This window comes from Triturus cristatus, chromosome 4_1, assembly GCF_964204655.1.
Source record: "Triturus cristatus chromosome 4_1, aTriCri1.1, whole genome shotgun sequence".
Classification (NCBI taxonomy): Eukaryota; Metazoa; Chordata; class Amphibia; order Caudata; family Salamandridae; genus Triturus; species Triturus cristatus.
Window position 1 is genome coordinate 541,493,455 of NC_140585.1, and position 24,322 is coordinate 541,517,776.

At 48.2% G+C, this 24,322-nt stretch overlaps 1 protein-coding gene across 2 annotated transcripts in view; it reads left to right on the forward strand.

Annotated features, from left to right (window-relative positions):
* Positions 1–24,322, forward strand: part of LOC146855198 (poly(U)-specific endoribonuclease-like) — a 524,935-nt gene that overhangs the window by 70,024 nt on the left and 430,589 nt on the right. For both annotated transcript variants that reach the window (XM_085652848.1, XM_085652849.1), the window contains exon 2: positions 23,302–23,401. In XM_085652848.1, coding sequence (XP_085508974.1) covers positions 23,302–23,401 — 100 coding nt within the window. The remainder of the gene's footprint in view (positions 1–23,301; positions 23,402–24,322) is intronic.

Genomic DNA, 24,322 nt, shown 5'->3' on the forward strand with positions numbered 1-24,322 from the left:
TGGTGGAGAGAATCCCTGCCAGACATCACATCTCCCCAACCCTCCGTAAACTCCACTGGCTCCCCATTTCCAAGAGATGCATTTTTAAGGCCATGACCCTGGCATTCCGGGCCTCCAAGGGCAAAGGCTCGGCCCATCTTAGAAGCACCCTGAAACCGTATGTCAACATCAGGACACTACGCTCAAATTCCCTACTTCTGCTAGAAACCCCTAGATTTAAACGCACCCGCGCCGGAGGGAAAACATTCGAGGTATGTGCCACCAGGTGTTGGAATAACCTTCCGGTTGCATTACGAGCCTGCCAAACAGAATTAGCATTCCGAAAGTCTTTGAAAACACATCTTTTCCCCATATAATGCTCCTCGGATTCTAGCCTCTAGTTCCACGAGTTATCAGCGCCGGGACGCCCCGTTGGGGCAGCTGTTGCGCTCTACAAAATACACAAATAAAAATAAATAAAATAAAAAGCTCGAAAGTTCGTGAAGGTGATTTTGAAAGCCGCCGGCGTTATACTAATGCGCACTACTCGCGCCTTTGAATGCAGGCCAAATTCCAGGAAGCCGCGAGGTAGCGGCACATAAACTCAGGGAAGCAGCGGTCGAGCGTCTCTCCAGAGACCGGGGAAACTGGAAACAAGGTAGGAAGGGAGCAACAAGCTCCTCGAGGTATTTCCCAAATGCCAGTAATCAATGGTATACTCAGGAAGGCGTGGTCCATCCAGAAGGAAGGTTGTCAAACACCTGTGCTTGCTTGAGGGAGGCTTATATGCTCCTCCCATGACACGTGATCACTGTGAGCGCACACAACCACTCCTCCCTGTACTGCTGCATTCTGAGTAATGTAGTGTGCCCACAAAACAGGTTCTAATTCTGAAGTGTAACACCAGCTGCTAGAGAAGTAGCAGCGCGTATGCTTTTGTGTGTGGAAAATAACCCTTTCAGGCAGTGGGAGGCTCTGGAAGATTTTAGCCCCCAGCAGTGAAATGGACGACCAGAAAGCTTTTTTAAGCTTCGTCATATTCTTTCATTCGATCTAGTAGAACAGGATTATGACCTCACCTTGACGGGAGGTTCTCGTTTGATTACATTTTTATCTTCGAGACCGACATTGAATATTCTTTTATGTGGGATTTGGTCCACGGTCGAACCGACAACATATGAAAGTTGATTTGCTTTCAGTTGGATTTTATAAAAATTGGCAATATTGTGAGAGAGAACCTTTTTTGTCTTGAAGGAGGTGGTTATAGATTGTAATTACCCACCGAAACGCACCAACACTTATGCTGTGCTAAGATACAGACAAGCACATTAGAAGGAGGAGTTGTCCATTATCATGTGCTGCTGGGGTTGATTCCGACTAATTAGCACTATTCAGTGAATTTAAAGAAAATTAAAAAGCAGGTATTGTGAGAGCTGGAGGAACGAGTGTGGAGCGGGTGGCTCTGCAACAGTGTGCAGCTGCCGATTACATGAAGCCACCTGGCTGCCTCCACCTATATGCCTCAATTTCCACTCTGCTTACGAGGATGATGCAGCACCTTTTCTGTTCATAGTGGGTCCTCACGCTCCCTGTTCCTTGACCTGGTGTCTCGCTCTTGGAGTTGCAGTCCCTGTTGTCTGTTGTTCTTTCGGGCCCATTGCAGCATTCTCTTGTTTCCACTAGCTTCAGTAACAGTTCCTTAATGTGAAACGGGTATCTTTAAAAAAAGAAAAAAAGCAAGAAAAAAGCAGCCATGTTGGAACAGACAGTGGGGTGAAAGTACAGTGAAAGAAACTCCTGCTTCTCTCATTTTTTTTGTAAACAGACTTTTATTGATTTTCATGACAATATACATTCAATCTCGCTACCCACTGAATGCTCAATGGAGGAAACCAGCATGAAATACAACGGACACCATAACAAACTGACTACAGAGTCTCATCTATCGTCCCACAAGACGTCCATGATACAGTGCAGTCCATCTGCATGCATGATCCAGTCCAATGATGTGGAGCAATAAGAAGAACCCCTTACTCCCTTCCACCCCTCTCACTTCTGAAACTCCCCCCAACAGAAACCCCCGACCCCAACCACCCTCCCAAGCATGTCGCTGGACTCTAAGATATTCAAGAAGGCAGATATGACTCCTGTACCACCTATCTGTCTCCCCACCCCGCGTGGCGCGGCAGTGAGTGGAGCAAGAACACAGGGGGAAGCTGCCTATCATGGTCCCAGTGCAGTGGCCTCCTCTCGCACCGTACTCCCACAAGCAGGAAGGGTCACTCAAGGGCCCCGTGCCATGTCCCTCTCGTCGAGGGGATCCTCGCCTTCCACAGTCGGGTGCTTAACCAGCTCCAGGAGATCCACCCCGGGCCATTTCCTGTGACTTCTCGCTCCCATTACGCTGAGCCATACGTAATCTATAGTTCCCTTCACTTTCTGCCCACTTCACCAGCTCCCTGTTCCAGCGCACTAGACTAGGCCCCTGCCTTGCCTTCCAGTGGGAAGTAATTTCTCTCTTAGCCAAGACCAACCCTAGGTCAATGAACCTGCTGGTGACCTTAGTCTTGGCAGTGTGTGGGAACCAATGCAACAAACAGATCCCTTGCGTCACCGTTAACTCCCTCTCCGTCACTGTCAGCAAAGCAGTCGTCACCTCCCGCCAGAAGTCTCCGAAACTCCTGCTTCTCTCATTCCATTATTTTTCAATTGGCGCCTTGATTGCCATTATTCACAAGCATAACATTGAATTTTAATATCATTAATGTTAACAGGCTCTGCGCACTGTCTTTTGAGTTCATAAACTATAGCAGATAGAAAAAACTTAAAACTATATTGACAAAAGTGGAAGATAAAGCAGCCTATTATTTATTACCCTGTTTATACGGACACTCCGACCCTAATTGGCTGAAGAAGACTTGGATATTGTGCCTGAAATTACAGAAGGTCCACCCACTGAGGCAGTGCAAACAAGCATTGACACTTGCTCATATTTTGGCTTTGCCAATTCTGCATTTCAACAAGCATTGGCAAAGCAAAAACACAAGCAATACAGTGCTAGAGTGTGCAGCGGCGGGGGTGCAGTGGGGCCACATTCTGCAGTAGGGATGTGGGGAAAGTGAGAGCTCACTTTTATGGTTTAAATCTTTTTTATTGAGTATACTGCAATCTTAACATTACGCCCACCTACAACCACTGGCCGGCGGGGAAACGTCTTAATCAGAAGTAAACTTTATTAAAGCGAAAAGGAAAGAGACAAAAGGGAAGTGAAAGAAGCAAAGAGAAGACTGAGATAGACGGAGAGGGTAGAGGACAGGTATCCATCCCCAGCGTATGATGTGAGTCGGTGGGGATCTAGGGCTGAGTGACCTTTGGAGAAGGTGCCGGGTCCATTATGTGTGTTGTGGGGAATCTCAGGACACGTAGGAAGCAAGGGCAGGTAAGCTCTATGAACTCTGAGGATAGGTAAGCTACCGTGGACCCCCAAGTTTTATCGAATTTGGGCATTGTGTGGTTGTTTCCCACTGTAATCCATTCCATCCCCACAACCTCCCACATTTTATGTAGCCAATCTAACTTGGTCAGGACGGCGGTCGTACACCATTTTGCCAGGAGAACCTGCTTGGCTGCCCCTAGTGCTAAAGTGATCGCTCTGCCCCTACAAGACCGGAGAGGATATGTGAGAGGATTGGGTAGCCCCAACAAGATATAACTAGGGAATCTGGGGAGTTCTGTCTGGTATACCTGATCAACTATGGGCAGAATAGCCTCCCAGAACGCCTGTATCTTGGGCCAACACCATAGGATATGGGAAGGGGTACTCTCCTGCCCACAGTCACGCCAACAGAGGTTACTGTACCTGGGCTTCCAATGAGCTACCCTCACCGGAGTGTAATACCAATAATGTGCAATTTTCATGAGCATTTCCTTCCCTGAGGTGCTGCATGAGGATGCCCGGGCCCTGTGAATAATAGCCGCCTACTCCTTGGGGGAGAACACCAGACTCCGTTACGCCTCCCACCTACCCTGCGCCGGGGACTTGGCTTGGTTCCTGCCTTATTGAGAAAGCCATGAATGTCCGACAGAAGACGTTTGTTGGAGGTGCGGGTGATGAACCAAATCTCAAATTTTGTGAGGAGCCCGCTAGCATGCAAATGGACCTGGGGTTGTGTGACCCAGTGGCTCAGCACCAAGTAATGCCAGTGCACGTCCTTTGGGATCCCATAGCGAGCCACTAACCTGGGGAACTCCAGGAATCCTCGCTCATCAAAAAGGTCGCCGATATGCGTACAGTTTGCTTCTTGCCATTTCAAGTAGGCTTTTCCACTAGGGCCAGGGGGAAAATCTGGGTTCCCAATAAAAGGGGTCGAGGGTGAGATAGCCGAGGACAGCCAACACTTCTCTTGGACCCTGTCCCACACCTGCATAGTGGCCCGAAGGACTGGGGAGAGGTACGCGCCCGGCAGTCGATAACGTCTGGGTAGCCATGGGACCTTCCAAATGTGGATTCCTGTGACCCCCTGCCCATAAAACACCGGGGTTTTTCCGACTCTAGTTGATACCATTCGATCATCCATCGCAATTGCGCTGCTTCATAGTAGCGCCTTAGATGCGGAAGTCCACCCTCATCCTGTCGCAAATACGTGAGATGTCGAGCCATGCACGGTTTCTTTCCCCCCCCAAATGAAGCTGTTCATAAGTTGCTGCATTTGAGCTAGCGTCGTGGACGGCAGGCCTAGGGGAAGCGTCTGCATGATGTACAGCAGACGGGGCAAAATCGTAATTTTGACGACTGCAATCTTGCCCAACCAGGAGAGGGCGTGTTGTTTCCAACTATTCAGTTTGTGGCGCAGTTTGCTCAGAGCCTCCGTATAATTCACCTGAGCAGTCTTCGCGGTGGTGGAGAAAACCCGGAGCACCAGATATGTGATATCGGTAGCTGCACAAATAAATGGGAAGTGAAGTGATAGTTGGTGTCGATCCACCGCTGGAAGCGTGAGGCTAAAAGCCGGAGTCTTTTTCAAATAAATTTTAAATCCAGACGCTGCGCTAAAAGCCTCGACCTCTGCCAGGGGGAAGAGAGCAACGGTTCGATAAGAAAAAAAGCACGTCGTCCGCGTATAGGAAGATCTTATGTTCCCTGCCCCCCCCCCATCCGGATCCCAGTGACTGTAGGGAGTTGGCGGACCCTTTCGGCGAATGGCTCCATATAGAGCGTGAAAAGGAGAGGGGAAAGGGGGCATCTGTACCATGTCCAACCCCGAATGGGCGAGAGACCACCCCATTGACCCGGATGCGGGACTGTGGACCGTTGTACACGCAATTCACCCAGCTCCGGAAACTGTCCCTGAGTCCGAATCGGTAGAGGACCTGTTGCAAATAAGTCCAGTGGGCTCAGTCAAATGCCTTTTCGGCATCCACTGAGAGAAGTAGCGCCAGGATCTGGGTATGTTGCGTCTTGTACAGTAAATGACAAAGTCTTCGAGTCCCATCTCCGCAATTGCGGTCCGGGATGAAGCCGGATTGGTCGGGGTTCACCAGGCCCTGCATATGGGGAGTGAGTCTGGATGCCAAGATACTGGTGAAAATCTTCAGATCCACGTTGAGCAGGGAGATGAGGCGGTATGAAGCACACTCGCGCGGGTCCTTTCCCGGTTTGGGGAGAACCACTTTCTCCACCATGTACACAGACGGGGCGAGTTTCCCAGAGGCGCTAAAGGTGTACAACCGCGCCAAGAGGAGGGAGAGGTCCAATGCAAAAATTTTATAAAAATCAACTGAGAAGCCATCCAAGCCTACCGGGAGGCCCTGGATGGGCCGCAAAACCTAGTCGGGGCTAATGTCCACGTCCAAACTGGTCGCAACCGAGTCTACAAGCAGGGTCACCAGCGCCTCTTGCGCGTATTCCTTGGCCACAGTGGGGTCCAGGTTGTCGGCCGTGTAGAGAGCCTTATAGTAGGCCTCGGATGCTATTTCTCCATCTGCTTGCAGGGTATCGCCCTGTTCGGTCATGAGTTCTGCGATTCGACGCGTTGCCGTCTCAGCCCGCAGGGCGTGTGCAAGGAGTCTCCCTGCCTTATTCCCACCCTCGTAATAGCGCTGTTTGCTGCGGAGCAGCGCGTATTCGGTGTGGTCGAGATCTAGTGCCCGCAGTTGCTCCCTCGCCTGTGTGAGTAGGCGCCGAGTCTGGACCATCCATGTACGGCGATGCACCCCTTCCATTTCCCGGATTTCGTCCTACAATTCCCCCCCTCTTGACCTTGCGGTCCTTGTTCAGGCCCGCAGCAATAGGGGTGCAGCGTTGCGGATGACCGCCTTCAGGGCATCACAGAGCACATCGATCCCCACCGAGCCCACGTCGTTTACTTCCAGGTATGTATTGATAGTGCTGTGGAGCTCAGTAATATTAGCGGCGTAGGTAAGTAGTTTGCAGTTTAAGCGCTACGAGCTCTGCCGCGAGGTACAACCAGGGAGAAGCAATGTCAATATGACCAGCGAATGGTCCGAAAGTGCTGCCACCAAGATACATCTTCAGCGTACGCCGTAACTTGAGGCGAAGTCCAAAAAAGGTCGATGCAGGAGTACGTGTGATGGGCCGCAGAGAAAAAAGGTGTACTCCCGAGCTGTCGGGAAGCGATGGCGCCAGGCGTCTGTGAGACCCGCAGTCTCTGAAGCATTGTGTCAGAGATTGAGCCAGTGTGCCCCATCCGTAGCGTCGATCTATCCTGTTCCGCAACAGGGACCAGATTAAAATCCCCTCCGTTTACGAGGTCCTCATCGGGAGACTCCAGAACTTAGCTTATAGTGTCTCGTAAGAAAGCCTCTTGGTGTTCGTTGGGGCTATAGACCGGGGCAATCGTGTGTACCCTCTCACCCATTAGCATCCTCAAGGCCAGGAGGCAGCCTGCGACCTCCGTGTGAGTTCCCACCTCTTTCCCCTGAAAGTGCGTAGCGAAAAGAATAGTCACTCGTGCCTTCTTTCCCGGCCTGATGAAAAATATTGCCTGTAAAACCACTGGGATCGGAGCCGCTTCCAGTCCGCCCGCATGAGGTGGGTCTCCTGCAATAGGCAAATATCGCACCTGGTTTCCTTCATCAAGGCAAGAAGCCCACGCCGTTTTGAAGGCGAATTAAGGCCTTGCACATTGAAGCTCATGATAACTACTTTAAGACCTGTCATGAGGGAGTGAGATAGGGCCCAATCGCACACGGATCTAACCTGCCATTAAGGAATCCAGTGGTAGTGGGGCGTCTGCTCCCACCCCTGCATGCCCTGCTATGAGATCCCAGCGCTGGCCGTATCCCCCCTCCCGCAGCATCTCTACAATGGCGGCCCCTACATGGGGAAGGAGAGGCAGGGACCGGACATCGAGTCAAGCAGCCAGGACAGCTCACCAGAGGAAGAACAAGTACAACACACAGACAATCTTCCCTCGATATGCATAGCAGGTCCATCCTTCTACCTAAAGTGGCGCCTGCCTCCCGTTTCCTCCCGCCGCACCAAGCCGCCAAAGTTGTTGTCATCCTACCTGTCCGTGGGATGGCACCAGCTCCCTGTCTGCGGGAGGGCTGCAGCTCTCTCGTGGGTAGAAAGGGGAAAAAGGAAGAAAGGGAAGAGAGGCGGAAGAAAAGGAAAAGAAAACATAAATAGACGACAAAGTTGTCTTTCAACGGGAACAAATCGCACCAACTTGCAGGGGTCCATGAGTCCGGCCATCGGTCATCACCATTCCGAGGGTGGGGCTCCCCACCTCTTCTGTTGGACGGTCACGTTTGGCTGCCATAATTACCTCCTTCTGCCTGTAGGAGTGTAGACAGGTTAAAATGTCCTGTTGCTGGCCGGGGCCCGAGTCAGGGCGTCCGGCGCAGTGCGTGCGGTCCAGCGTGACCTCCTGGTCCCTCAGTTCCGGAGCCATGTGCTTAAAGAGGCGGAGAACCCAGTCCTTGAGCTTGCCGCTGTCCGCTTGGAGTGGTATGCCTTTGATGAGGATGTTGGAGCACCTTGAGCGGTTTTCTAAATCTTCCATCTTGAGGTATAGCTCCTCTTGCTGCTCCCAGAGGTCAATGGCCTGGCTTGTTCAGCAAGGTCTTCCTCTCGTCTGTCCCCATTGTGCTCCAGAGTGTCCACCCTATCTTCTACCTCGCTGAGATGTGCTCGGAGCTGTTTAATGTCAGCGGCCAGGTCTCGTCGAAGCCCGGTGAAGTCATCTTGCAGCGAGCCAAAGAGCTGCTCCATGAACTCCTTCGTGACAGGCTCGGCAACATGCCCCTGGCCTTGCAATCTCAGGTCCTGCCCCCCCGGCACCCAGCGCCCTGCCTCCAAATTATCCCTCGGGGGCAGCGCCTTACCGTCGCTCTGCTCCGGAACACTCCTGGTAGGCCGCGGTCCCCGGGGCCAAGGATCAAGACTGCCCGCCCAGCGGAGGCCACGCCTCGCCGTTCAGCACAGTCACCAGGCCTCACTGCTGTTCCTCCTCTGACTCATGGGCGTGGGCTCCGGCGTGGATCCTCTGGAAGCCGGGGCTCGGCGGCCCCGTGCCCTTCCAAAGTGCTGTTCCTCACTTGGGGCTCACCGCCGCTCCGCAAACGTGGGATCGCGGATCAGCGTGTGGGCTCCATGCCCCTCCCCCAACAGCTCGCCTTCCGTCGCAGGCCTCCTCCACCGGCCCAGTTCCGCGGCCTCCCGGAGACTCTCCTGCCGCATTGAGCTAATGACGCGCCCGCCTTAAACACTGGGCTGCCCGTCTGTGTTGCGGACACGGTAGGTGCTCCTTGTAGCGCGTCTGTGTTGCGGACACGGTAGGTGCTCCTTGCAGCATTGCACAGGTGCCAAAACCGCTAATGGATGCCGAATTGTCGGCCTCGGCGAGCGGAGCCCCTGAGAAACTGTGCTACTCCGTCACCATCTTGGCCAAGCCCCCCGTGAGCTCACTTTTAAATAAACAAATAAATACATTTTGAAAAAGGAATTCAAGCCAAAGGTGCGTGGACTAATTTTTTAAGCATTCACTTCCACAAAATGCAGGGGGTTCATACCACTGTTGATGGACAGCTGTTATTCAAAAATCAATATGGAGGGAGAAAGAAGGGCTTAGATCCACTCAGCTTCCTTGTCTCAATATCAAAAAAATCAATTGTAGAGTGGATCACTGGTCCTGGGAAACCAGGGTATTGCATGGACAGTACATTGTACCGTATAAGAAACCCTCATTCACGTTTAGTTGGGATCGAGATTAGCGGTATATCTTGATTCTCCGCTGAATGTGGTCTTCAACGTGATCGCATAATCATTGGGTCAATCCAATGCTTCCTCCACCCGGAGGCTTTAACCACTGGTTATCACAGTAGTGACCGTGAATCAAAAAAAGAGTGAGGTGATCGTGATAAAGAAAAAATGTGTATTAAAATTCTCGTAAAGCCAGTAGATATTTTTATTGGTACTGGGTTCGAGACCAAGATAAAAATGTATTCTCGTTGTGCACGTATCTGACTGATTATGGTCAAGTGCACTGGTTAAAAGCTGTGTCCAAAAAAGGTCGACATGTTTCAGCCCTCGTCAGCCCAAACGGGTCTAGCGGGCTTTCTTCAGGACCTGGTGCAAAACAGAGGCCCGTACTATGGGCTCCCTTGTGGATGTGCGGGAAACTTTTCCTTTTGAATGCACATTCAATCTTAGACCAATGGATTGAAAATGTTTGTGGGAGGAAGGAAAGAAAGAAAGAAAAGAGAAAACATAAAATCATTGCGAATTCGTTCTGCATGCAATCATAAAATGGCAAAGCTTTGTTTGTAGGAGACCCCCAGTGGGGAACCCCTGGTATGGCAAAGTTCGTCCCTCCTTTACTTGTAAGAAGTAGATCTCGTACACAATCCATTTTGTCATATTCCCAAAGCAATGATAACCAAATCTCCGACCAACACCTCATTGTCACAAACGATGTGTATGCTCTGTACACCCCTATGCGCAAAGTGAGGCTGAGGGGTTCGAGAGAACAGCACCTACGAACGTTTTATGAGGGTGGCTGGGATCTTTGTCATCACTTGGGATCAAATCATTAATCAAAAATTGAGTATGGCCTCATTCAATAGTATACGGTCTATGGATTTGGTTCAGACAGATTATGCTAGGCGGTATATTCATGTTAACTCTAAACGGAAGCAGCTCTCCAGTGGAAGCGAGAAAATAGACTTATTGACCAGTGCAGTGCAATTATTCTGTTATTGTCAAATGGCTACTAGTCGCGAAAAAGCATAGAGATACACAGGACAAGGTGAAAAGATGCCGTGATTACCTTGTCTCCTTTGTTTCAGGCCACAACGGGTACTCTAGGGGAGTCGCCTCACGCTCTAGTGGTGTTTAAAGAAAGAGTAATGCTTGAAAAGAAAGTTATTTGGGCAATACGTTACGTTTTTGTTCTGTGTTCTCGATTTGTGCTCTCGGCGCTCTCGATCTCCTGCCATTACCTCTTTGGCGTCGGTCTGGGACCTGTGCTGACTCTGCCTCCTAGGACCCGGTGAAGACATAGAATCCGGGTCTGCTGGTTCTTAAATAGGCGGAGTGGTCATAGATATGGAGAAAAGACTTGGAGTAGAATTTCGACTAGGAGAAGAAATTCGTTCGTTTACTGATATAAAGTCGAACTCTATTTTTAGGTCGCCAATTTATGATCATATTATTTAATTTGTAAGTTTTCTGGCATACAGCTTATGTCAAGAATATTCAGTACCTGCTGAGCTTAAAGGAGCCGTAAAACTTCTATACAGTTGTCGTATGTTATCATGTGACATTCTTTTGACAGTGGTGAGTGGTGGGGAATTACTCAGTTAGATACGATCCTTTCTTTTCCAGGCATATCGTGACTCGGTGGGTCATATGCGCAATTGACTATTAATTTGGTCAGTCCCAGTTCATAGGTATAACGTCTCTGTGCGACCAGGCATTGCGGTCTCTCTACTGTTGTCCCAGGACGAATAACAGAGAACCACTTCCAATACAACAAAACAATTTACAAACAGTGCCACGGAACATCTATGGGGAGCACCTTTGCTCCTAGTGTGGCAGGGCTGTATGTCAGTGACTTTGAGACAAACCATATCTTTGACATTTCGAACCCTTTTCGAAACAGAATAGTTTTTTGGAAACGCTACATCGACGATGTGCTCCTTATATGGGAAGGGGATAGAGATTCCCTAACTGAATTTCACCATTGGCTGAACGCAAGAGATATGTGGTTAAAATTCACATATACAGCAAGTCCAAACAGTCTGGACTTTCTTGATGTCACTATCTTCATCGAGAATAACACAATACACACAAAGACGTTCTTTAAGCCAACCGCCAAGAATAGTCTCTTGTCCTACAAAAGTTTCCACCCACGTCTATGCTTTTTCGCGACTAGTAGCCATTTGACAATAACAGAATAATTGCACTGCACTGGTCAATAAGTCTATTTTCTCGCTTCCACTGGAGAGCTGCTTCCGTTTAGAGTTAACATGAATATACCGCCTAGCATAATCTGTCTGAACCAAATCCATAGACCGTATACTATTGAATGAGGCCATACTCAATTTTTGATTAATGATTTGATCCCAAGTGATGACAAAGATCCCAGCCACCCTCATAAAACGTTCGTAGGTGCTGTTCTCTCGAACCCCTCAGCCTCACTTTGCGCATAGGGGTGTACAGAGCATACACATCGTTTGTGACAATGAGGTGTTGGTCGGAGATTTGGTTATCATTGCTTTGGGAATATGACAAAATGGATTGTGTACGAGATCTACTTCTTACAAGTAAAGGAGGGACAAACTTTGCCATACCAGGGGTTCCCCACTGGGGGTCTCCTACAAACAAAGCTTTGCCCTTTTATGATTGCATGCAGAACGAATTCGCAATGATTTTATGTTTTCTCTTTTCTTTCTTTCTTTCCTTCCTCCCACAAACATTTTCAATCCATTGGTCTAAGATTGAATGTGCATTCAAAAGGAAAAGTTTCCCGCACATCCACAAGGGAGCCCATAGTACGGGCCTCTGTTTTGCACCAGGTCCTGAAGAAAGCCCGCTAGACCCGTTTGGGCTGACGAGGGCTGAAACATGTCGACCTTTTTTGGACACAGCTTTTAACCAGTGCACTTGACCATAATCAGTCAGATACGTGCACAACGAGAATACATTTTTATCTTGGTCTCGAACCCAGTACCAATAAAAATATCTACTGGCTTTACGAGAATTTTAATACACATTTTTTCTTTATCACGATCACCTCACTCTTTTTTTGATTCACGATCACTACTGTGATAACCAGTGGTTAAAGCCTCCGGGTGGAGGAAGCATTGGATTGACCCAATGATTATGCGATCACGTTGAAGACCACATTCAGCGGAGAATCAAGATATACCGCTAATCTCGATCCCAACTAAACGTGAATGAGGGTTTCTTATACGGTACAATGTACTGTCCATGCAATACCCTGGTTTCCCAGGACCAGTGATCCACTCTACAATTGATTTTTTTGGACAGCTCTGTTAGCCAATGCCGAAAGCCAGCTGAACAACTCTAGCCAATGGCTAAAAAGGGTTGTGCAAACCTCCTTTTGTATATGTATGCGTAAGCGTGTATGTTGTCTGTGTGTGAAATGACATGAGCTTTAGCCAGACAACAGAAGCTGTCTGTAGGCAAGACCTAATGATCGGTTTTTGTTATATTTTAAATGTTTCAGGTAAATTCTAGATGCCCCATTCTATTTATTTTTTCTTCTTTTGCTTCGCTGTTCTTGTATTGGAAGTTGGGTGGTCGGAAAGAGGGAAAAGGTCCGGTTGTTTGCATTGATCCTGGCTTGAGATAACATGTAGCCTATTTTCCATCCCCACCTCCATCTTTCTGGCTGCTTCTTTATGACTAACAAGTTCCCTGCGCCTACTCCCTGTCTCCTAATGTGGGCCAGTGTACCTTTGTTTACTATGTCACCTACTGTATTTTGCTACACCTCATAAGAGTGCACCTGTGCTCCTTACAACTATAATCAGAGTTCAGGTCCTGTTCCTTACTTCACACTGCTCATTCTGCTGCTTCTCTGATGTGCTTCATTCCACCTGTGCCTCACTTCTGCATGTTGCATACATTTCTTCCATTTTCCATTCTCACACGGTGTAGCAGATCAAAGATTGGGTGAGGTTGGCGCACTATATCAATCTTCAGACCTCCATGCTTCTGTTGTGCTTTGAAGGAAAGATGTTTTATTTAAATTTCATTTTTTGATTGGGGTGTTGGGTGTGGTCACAGAGAAATGAAGCATAAAGGGAGGGATCGCACTTCCCCACCAACCCACTTACCAATTCTCCAAATTGTACCAAAATCCTCTTATAGCATAGCTTTGCGCAAATCAGCTGGCAGACACCTAACATTTCTACCCCTAGCCCTTGGTGGATGGGAGGACCCTTGAAAACGTACACCAACAACACTCTGCTCCACTGGCCTCCTACTCACACACATTCACAGAACCAGATCAGGAGGGTGGATGTTAAATTACATTGCTCCTAAACGTGGATCGGCCACATCGGTGTCTCCTCCTCTCTTCTTGAATTTTGTAAGAAGCTGAGGACCTGGCTTTTCAATTACCCATCTTTCCAGAGGTAGGGCCAGGCACACACAATGCTTAGCACCAAAATATCCTTACGGGTGATAGTGTGCTTTACAAATACACATAGTACCATAACTGTAGCACAATAAATGACACTGACATTATTTGTGCATGAAATATGTTGCGTAATTTGGGTTAGCTTATGGGCTATCCATGTGTTGGTGGGTAATTCATTGAACAGCGACACCTATCCTAAGAAAGCTAGAGTTGTCCTGTTGGTGGCCTCATCATCAGTGCACTGCATGCGCTGTGTCTGCAAGACCTGCTATAATCGATCTATGGGCTTTCATCCCGCCTATTGACTTTTTATTGGTTACTTGCATTGTCCTTTAGAAAGCTTTGCTTTCTATTGGATAATCTTTAGATGAGAGCTGGTCTTTTTATTTGCTCTGCATGCGAGACAGACCCTGCGAAGTGTCTCACATCGGCTGTGAGACTGCCCCAACCACCCAGGAGGGGGCCTCGCCATCGCCCACAAGAGCACCCTCCGCCTCACCACCTCCAGCGAAAACTTCTTCTCCGCCGAACACCTGCACTTCCAGATCCAGACCACCCCCAAAGCCACACTCTGGCCCCCGAACACCCTTAGCCTCCACCATCACCAACTTCATAGTACCCCACCTCATCGCCTCAACAAACTATATACTCATTGGAGACCTGAACTTCCACCTCGACAACCCCAGCGAGCCCCAACTCCACTATCCTTTGTGACAACCTCGCCAGCATCGGACTTAAACAACTCGTCAACACACCGATCAACATAGCAGGACACATCCTCAAACCCATCTCCGCGGCAGGAAACAACGTCCAATTCAGCCACACAACGCAGCCGCCATGGACCCACCACCACTTGTGTACACTTCGCCATCAACAAACCCAAGGCACCCAAACCAGCCACATGCCCAGCACAAAGGAACTGGAGCAAGATTACCGACGAGCAACTTAACTCCACCCTCACCCGAGACAACCACACCTGGGCACCAGACGCAAATGATGCAGCCGGAAAACTCCACACCTGGCTTTCCAACTGCGCAGACGAGTTCACCCCTCTACGCAACCCCAACAGACAACGCCCCAGGATAGCCTCCTGGTTCACCACCGCTCTCCAAGAAGCCGGACGCACCTGCAGACGCCTGGAGAAACAACAAGAAAACCAAAAACGACACCACCTACAAGGAAGCCACGACGGACTACCACAGCCAGATCAGAGCTACCAAGAGGAACTTCATCCACAATAAAATCCTGGCCAACTCCACCAACTCCAAGGAACTTTTCAGTGTCATTCAAGAATTCACCAACCCACGCAGCAAAGCCACTGACATCACCCCATCCCAAGACCTCTGTGATAAGCTTGGAACCTATTTCCACCTCAAGATCAAAAACCTCTATGACCACTTCATCTACCATCCACCAGGCGCCACAGTCGGCCCCACAACCCCCAGAAACACCAGCCAGCCCACCATCTCCAACTGGATACCAATCACGGCCGAAGACACCGCCTCGACCATGAAAAGCATCCACTCGGCGGGGAGGGAGGGAGGGCACCGACCCCTGCCCCCCTCACATCTACCACAGAGCCACGGCCGCCATCGCACCCGAACTACAACGTACCATCAACACCACCTTCAAAACCGGCACCTTCCCAGACGTCTGGAAGCGCGCAGAAGTCAGACCCCTGCTCAAGAAGCCCACAGCTGACCCCACCAACCCCGAGAACTATCGGCCCATCTCGCTCCTACCCTTTGCAGCCAAAGTTGCAGAGAAAACAGTCAACAGGAAACTGACATGATTCATTGACGAGAACGCCATCCTCGACCTGTCCCTATCCGGATTCCGAAGCAACCACAGCACAGAGACCGCCCGCCCTACTCGCCGCCACAGACAACATCCACACCCTCCTGGACCAAGGCCACTCTGATGATGATGATGATAAAAGATTTATACTGCGCAAGACAATAACCCGCAGGTATCAAGGCGCCTATCAAAAGAGAATAGAGATATAAATATACAGCCTTACACATAGGCTCGCAGGAAGAGGCGAGTTTTAAGGGCACTTCGGAATCTCTGTAGGGAAGGTAACGACCTGAGGTCCAGAGGAAGATCATTCCACCACTTAGGAGCCAGAGTGGAGAAAGCCCTGCCACCCCACCTGGCTCTTCGTATACGGGGAACTGTCAGGAGCAATTTCCTGGAGGAACGCAAGTCCCTTCCAGGAATATAGTGGGAGATGATAGAGCCAACTCCCATGTCGTTTTTCCTTGCAATGGCTCTGTAGGTCATACATAAAACTTTAAACCGTACTCTATATTCTACCGGTAGCCAATGCAGTGTTTTCCTGGCCAGAGTGGCCGAGGAGCGTCTAGGAACATCCAGAACAAATCTAGCAGCGGCATTCTGGACTACCTGTAAGCGCTGTAATAGGCTCCTATTTAGCCCCGCATACAGCGCATTACAGTAGTCCAGTCGTGAGCCGATGAGAGCAACAGCTATTTGCTTTCTGGACTGTAGGGAAAGATATTTCCTGATTCTTCGCAGGGTGTGAATTAAGCCCCAGCAGGTAGAGATGGTTCTACTAACCTGTGCGCCCATATCCAGGGCAGGATCTATGATCACCCCAAGATTCCTAGCATATATCGTGGGGGAAGGGCATACTCCCAGCGAATCAGGCCACCAACTGGCTGACCAGATGTTCTGATTTCCTCCAAACACCATCACCTCAGTCTTCTCCCCATTCAGTTTGAGCGAATTTTGAACCATCCACTGACCGACTGCCTCCATACAAGATCTAAAATTGGAGGCAGTTGGTACATCTGAATGGGAAAGAGAGACGAGGATCTGGGTGTCATCTGCATAAGAGACCACCTCCATCCCGAAAGTTCTTATTAATCTGGCCAGTGGGGTCACGTAGATGTTGAATAGGGTCGGACTAAGGGCCGACCCCTGCGGGACCCCACATAGCACCGGTCGGGATGGAGATAGGAACTCTCCCAGCTTGACTCTTTGTTCCCTTCCTTTAAGGAAGGAGGTCAACAGATCTAGAGCTGCGTCCCTCACCCCCACCTCCCTCAGACGATGTATAAGTATTGAGGGGGAGAGGATGTCAAAGGCCGCAGTTAGATCTAACAGGACCAGGAGGGTGGTCCGGCCCCCATCCACTCTAGTGCGGATCTTATCAAGCACGATAGTGAGGGCCGACTCGGTACTGTGTTCCCTCCTGAATCCGTGCTGGGAAAAGTCCAAACAGCCCGAGCCTTCCACAAAGGCAGCGAGATGCTTGTTTAGATGTGCCTCAAGCATCTTCGCAGGGGCTGGAAGCAGAGAGATCGGACGGAAGTTCTTTCGGACCTCCGGATCAAGGGAAGCTTTCTTTAGCAGAGGTTTAACTACTGCACTCTTCCACTCCAGTGGGAAGATACCATCTCTCATACATAGATTTATGATTTCTAGTAGAGGCGGTAAGAGATTCCCTACACTGCTTGATGATCTTCAAGGGGCAGATATCTAGGGGGGAGCCAGAATTGGTTTTATTGAGCAAGATCTCCAGATCTTGTAAGATCAGCGGGGGGAAAGAGTCGAGAATACTCAATGGGGAGATGTCAGACGTGGTCCTATCCATCTTAGCCGGGGCAGAGAGCCCACTGATCGAAGCCTTTTGTATCTCAAGAGCCAGGTGGATATCTTGTATTTTGGTGTGAAAGAAGGACGCAATTTTATCACACAGATCTTGCGAAGGTACGACCGTATCAGATGTTTGTAGGTTGATCAAAGAGTCAACGATTCTGAAAAGCTCCTTCGGCGAGGAGAGGGAAGTTGTCGTGGCCACAAAGTAGTCTTGTTTGGCCTGCACAATCTCAGCCTTGTATTTCCTGACCAGGAGTCTATGAGCTTCCTTATTCTTGAGGTCCCAGCTAGCATGCCAGAGCCTCTCCATCCTCCTCACTTCTTGCCTGAGAAGTCTAAGGGATTCTGAATACCATGGGGCAGAGGGATGTTCTGCCTTTCTCTCAGGAAGTTCCCCCTCTGCAGCCCTCATCCTACTCGACCTATCGGCAGCCTTTCGACACCATCTCCGACCGCACACTAGTCACCAGACTACATGACGCAGACATACAAGAAACAGCCCTGGACTGGATCCGATCATTCCTCACCAGAAGAAGCCAAAGGTTCAGACTCCCATCCTTCCTCTCCGACCCCACGAAAATCACCTGTGGAGTCCCACGGGGTTCATCCCTGAGTCCCCCCCCCCCCCTCTTCAACATCTACATGGCCCCCCGCACAGCCATTGTTCGACAACACGGCCTCAACATCGTATCCTAGGCTGACACCCAGCTCATCCTCTCCCTCACGAAAGACCACTACCAAACACAACATCCAGAAAGGAATATAAGACGTCGCAGTCTGGGTGACCAACAGCTGCCTGAAGCTCAACGCCGAGAAGACAGAACTCCTCGTCCTCGGTACCACACCTTCTGCATGGGACAGCACCTGGTGGGCGACCGCCCTCGGAAGCCTACTACTCCCTCAGACACGTCAAGAAGCTCGGCATCGTACCTGACTCATCACTCACCATGAACCGACCGGTCAACGCCATCACGTCCAGCTGCTTCAACACCCTCCGCATCCTCCTCAAGACCTTCAAGTGGATCCCCCCCGCCCCCCGAGTCAAGGAAGACACTTACCCACGCACTCCTCACCAGCAGACTGGACTATGGAAACGCACTCTACGCCGGCATCAACCAGTCCCTACTCCGCAAACTCCAGACAATACAGAACACCGCCGCCAGACTCGTCCTCTGCATCCCCCGACACAAACACATCAGCCAACACCTACGAAGTCTCCACTGGCTCCCCGTGGAGAAAAGGTCCCTTTCAAAATCCTCACTCATGCCTACACAACAACGGACCCAAATACCTCAACGACAGAATCAACTTCCACATACCCAAAAGAAACCTCCGATCTTCCAACCTTGCACTGGTCGAAACCTCGCGCATCCACAGAGTCAGAGCAGGCGGAAGATCCTTCTCTCACATTGCAGTCAAGACCTGGAACGAGCTACCGGCAGACATCAGACGCGCCCCCTCCCTGAACACCTTCAGGAAGACCCTCAAGACCTGGATCTTGGGCTAAACAGATATGCGGACCACCCCCCTCAGCGCCTTGAGACCCTCACGGGTGAGTAGCGTGCAATTCCCTGATTGATTGATTGTGTACCGATAAGGAAACATTGTGTGCCCTGCTGAGAACATATGTTTAGGGCATTTAAAACATTGCTGCTTCTTGTTTTTGTTTTTTTGCGAGATGTCCATACAGATATTTATAGCACAGTAGCAATTAACTGTTTGGAAATATTAAGCTGCAGTTCTGTGTTGTATCACGGGGCGTACTGTAGGAGTTCTGGCTCGTTTTGCATCGTACATAGAAACTAATTGCTGTAGTATATGATGTGCCCATGTTCTGCCTTTCTCTCAGGAAGTTCCCCCTCCTAGAGTGACTTGGGAAAATATATGGGCATAGGTGTAGATTATGTAGAGTGGCCGATCACACAACTACCACAAATGTTAGCTTGTAGGTCAGTTAAATATTCTTTAGGCCCATCACGTTCGTAGTAGAACGATTAGCGCTGTAGCTGTAAACTTCCTTTCTGTTCTTATGCCCAGTCTCTCGTTTTGTGCAAGCAGTGATTCATGTTATAATGTGGTAAATCAGTGGTGTGGTTGGTACAGTCAGCAGATTTGCACTCTGTGATTCTGCATTGGTGACGTAGGATGCTGGCTTTGTGCCTCCATGAACCACAGAGGGTTAACAGTGTGCTTTTTTAAATGTCGTTTTCTTGCTGTCCTTAAGCATGTTGCGATGGACTATTCCTGCTGTTTAATCATGTAATTTTCTTTATAGTGAACAGAATAAATAAAATAAATTTAGAAAAAAGTCCTGGCTCTCACAGTATGTAGCAATGGAGCTGGCTCCAAACAGGAGTATCCAAAACAAGGGTGCGATAGAATGTGCAATCACTGCACCCAGCTGTCTTGCGCCTTACTAAAGCGGTAATGAAGGACCGACAGAAGAGCATGCCTGCCTAGAAATGTCTACACCTTGAACAATCAAAATTGCAGTCCCACCTCTCACCCCTACCATCTACCAAGTGGCAGAGCTCATGAAGAACTAATCAGCAGCCTCATGACAACAAAGCCCTGATTGAATTTTACAGGCAGCACTGTCTCCATTCTCAGTCGCGTCAGTGAATGGATCTCCAGCTACAGGAATGCATCCAATACTCTCACTGACTGGGGTATTCTTGGTCTTGTTCACTTCTAAACCTGGAGCCATCCGAAATGGATCACACAGGTCCCAGTGCTCAGACTCACGAAGCACCATCCTACGTCCATGCACTTGACTTGAATAACTCCACCACTGCTTTATGGGCAGGGCATTAGTACTTGGCCTGTACCCACTATGAAGCGTTTTGGAACCGGTTCTGGACCTTGAATTACGAAAGACAGGCTTAAGTCTCTGTGTGCATGCAAGATTAAAGTAACCGACAAAAGAAAAAGCCAAGATACCCATTTTAAATGCACTAGGGACCTCAGAGCAGGGGCACTGGCCCGTTCACAAAGCAGGGGCATTCCTGTCCCAACACGTTTTCTGTTTTATTTTCAGATAAGACTAATGGAATGTAAAAGAGAACCCAGTTGTCTCCCTATAATTATAGGTTACGTCATTGGCAGGCGTCATCCAAAGAATAAATCTACAAAGGACGTTTAGGGTGCAACTATCTTTTTAATTTTACTTTTACAAAACATGTAATGGCTTTAGTGCCTGACCTCTGGCAGCTTCTTCAGTTAATAATTCTTCGTTCCCTGTGGAAAAGTAGGGGTACCGATAACAATCAGACGGTAATACAATGTGCATGAAGTGAGCCCTCTCTATGAATATTTCCCAGTGGCATGTTACAAGGTCATGGGAAACTTGAGCTTTTCCCAACATAAACTGAACCAATAAGCCCAGGCTCAACAAAGTCAAAGGAAGGACACAGAAGATGGTGGAAGGGAGGCCTGAACTCGTTACTGTAGTGTAGCAAACATAAACATGTTGTATGACTGGAAGAAGAGGACACCAACTGCTTTTACCCCAGTCCTACCGGCCTGTCCCGACTCTGACCTGCCTACAGTGGAATCCCCGGTGTGTCCAGCAGCTCCCAAGAACCCGGAGGACCTGCCCTGCAGTCACCTCAACGGGTCATGTGTCCTGTGAGCACTGGATTTGCTCAACTCAAGACTCCAACACAGAACCTGGATCCCGGCGGCTCCGCAGTTCTGCATCACTCTACACCCGATGCCCCTGATCCAAGTGTGAGCGGCCCAACACTACGAGGAGGTCCCCCTATCGATCCTGACCTGGAATCTGGTGATCTCCGACCTACCCTGCGCTTCAAGCCGATGCCTGAGGGGTTCCCCCAACCGGGACCAGAGCTGGTAAGAAGATCTGACGTCAAAAGACACCCCTACACCCGACGCCCCATGGCCTTGGGTGGCCCAACCGATGGTGTCAAGACATCCCCCAAGAACCCAACTTGCCTCTCCTGCGGGTGGTCTCCCTCAGGAACCGCCCTTGACCAAGCCTGCAGCCTTTACTTTGAACCGGAGATCTTCATTGCAAACCACAGGGCTCCCGACGTCTTCTTGGCACTCTGCACCTGGCAGCCTCCATACTGCTGGTGGTGCAGCTCCTATGCTGATTGTTGACCCCTGCAGTGCTGATCCCAACCCCAAAAGCTCTGCTCCCACACCCGAGTGGCCTGCTTATAAGCAGCACCTGATCAAAGGCCCCCTTAGACCGTTTGGCTAACATTGGACCCCTCTGGATTAGATGAGTGAAATTTAATCATTATATTCTAGTTTGGATTTAACTGGTTTTATGTAGCCGAGCAGAGGTTGATGTTTTAAACCTGCGAGTCTGCACTATAGAAATTAACAGGTCTGGAAAGGCAAGGGCTGTTGCAGAAAGGACCTGAATGCACTGAAAAATGAGGACACACATCAAAGAACGCAGAATCGGAGGCTCCTGAAGAGTAATCTAGAGGCCTTTTGGCACAGCGAACCTCCACCTCCTGGTTTATATAGCTTTACAGCAGCGGCAAGCGTATATGGCACTTTACAACGTACGTATTACAATGCGTGTCATTACAACACATTTTTTACATCGCAAAATCCATTACAACGCATGGGGTTACATCGCAAAATCCATTACAAACCGCTCAGAGATCCCGAAATGCTCAGTACGTTAAACAAGGCATTGTTTACTTTTCTTAAAGTTAGATTTGAGCAGTCCCACTTGTCATCTTGTTTTACATGAGCTTATCCATTTATCTACGTTTTTCAAATTTGGTCTCCTTAGACCAAAAATATGCTAGTTCGAAACCCCTTTAACGACAGACTCCATAAAAATCCAGTAATCTAAATGTAATGTTCTGAATAATGAAGGCACAATGGACATTCACAAAAATAAAAATCGAACGTATTCTATACTCAAAACAAATGTCCTAGTATATTTTTTATTAGAAAGAGTGCAAGGGAAACCACCCTTTGGTGTGGTTTTAATTCTCATTGCAGACCAGGTAAGTATCCTCTTTACCCATAAAATAACTGTGAATAAAAAGCATGTACCTCTAAGATAACAGGTTTCAGTTGTATAGATATTTAAAATAATGCACATCAAGATGTAACGCTAAAATTGGTAACAGGAAAAACTTCATTGAGATGTTTAAATATATGTTATCACTATTGTCGTCATTCAGGGTTCTTTTGAAAGTTAGTTCTTGCATCATCTACAGTAAAAGCATAAAACGCAAATCCATAGTAACAGAATCTAAATTACCAACATTGGGCAAAATACTGAGCAGTGCACCACAGTTCTCTGTACTAGGCTGTAAGCCTATAAACGACTCCTCAGAAAATTCTGTTTGCTTATTACACTTCTGACCACTTCCAGCAGTTGCAACCCCAAAATTACTGTACCACCCCCAAACCTCTCTGCAACTCCTCTATGTTCACTTTCTCCTTGATTCATGCATGCTGTCACTGGATTATCCTCTTCCCTGAACAATCCACCACTCCCTTCTACACCTGAGCAGCAGTCCGTAGTTGCCTCCCCTCTCCAACACCAAACACCCCAATGTTGCATGCACTGCAGGCATTTACATAACTCCTGCTCCGTAATGCATGTTTGATGTAACTATAAATGGAAATGTCTAAATTATCACCCTCTTGAGCATGTTTTTGTGGTGGTTTCAACCCACTGTTAAGTTGTTTTTATATAGTATAACGTAACCTCTAAAACATTTTGCATTGAGGTGAAATAGCTTTTTGTTAATTTTTTCCAAAATCATTAAGATTTGTTCCAGGGCACTTAAAGTGTCCAAACACATTTTCCCATAGACACAGATTGGGTAAAACCCTTTGATACATCTGGCCCTTACTTCTAAACTATAGACTGCAAAGGATTGCATGAAATTGGGCCTAGAGTCTTCCCTTCTGTAGGCCGGAGAAGATATCCATGCTGGCCAATAAATGTTATAGAGGTGTAACCTTTCCATTGAAATGAGTAAAAAATTTAAGAATCTACTTGCAAACACTCCTTATTGATGAGCTCTTAATTTAATGGTAATAACATTTCTTTCCTGCATAGGCAGAATTTAAATCATGAACTATCCAAACTTTTCAATAAGCTTTGGGATGCTGATGTCAATCGATTTACACCAGGAAAAGATTACAGGATCTCTCTACAGGTAATTTCTTTTCTGTTCTGTGATTTGAGAATGGATAACTGATGGAAATTTGTGTTTTATTAATGGATTCAGTATTAGACTTGCGGAGGTGTTTAGGGTTTTTCATTTTTTTTGTTAGGTTTTTTATTTTTGGTTTCCTATTAATTGAGCAATATATTGTGCTTTCACTGTTGAACTAAACTATGCTTAATTTGTGTGTCTGTGTGGAAATGCTCCAATAAAATATTGTTTGGAACAAGTATTCTAATTCTCTTACATTTGAACATTTATTGTCACAATGAAATAGTTAAATATCACCCAACTGTATATAGCCTAACTGATTTGAGAAACCCGTAATTGCTTCACATATTCCATGCTACAATATTCAATCACCTCACTGAGTAAAACTGCGAGCCATTAATCACTAGGCCTATGCAAGAAGATATTATTTTGTTAACACTTAAAAAAAAATAAAAAATAAAAAATATTTCCTTTAATAACATTACAGGCGTTTACATCACATCATTTCAGATCACATGTTAACATGCAGTGTCTCCATTACATTACACTTGACAACCATGACATTGCGGCAATATCAGTAGGAGTTCCTGGTTCAGCCTGTTTAACTGGCAGAATACCAAAAGGAAAAACACATTCAAACCAACTAAACCATGCGGTGACAGCTCCTCAGTCATTAATAGCCAATTGTAGCAATAACATAGTGCACTCTTCCCATTGCATATTAAGGGGGGGCTCCAAGGAGTGCAGTAAAACAATCTAGGCAACTAAGTATGACTTGATAAAGCAACACGGCGCCTGCAGAGCAATTACTGGGGTTTGTAGCATAGCCCAATAGACATATATGCAGCGGCAACAGAACAGCTGACATGGAGGCTCAGGTACCTGAAGCAGGTGTAGATACTAGGACGAAATCCCGGATGT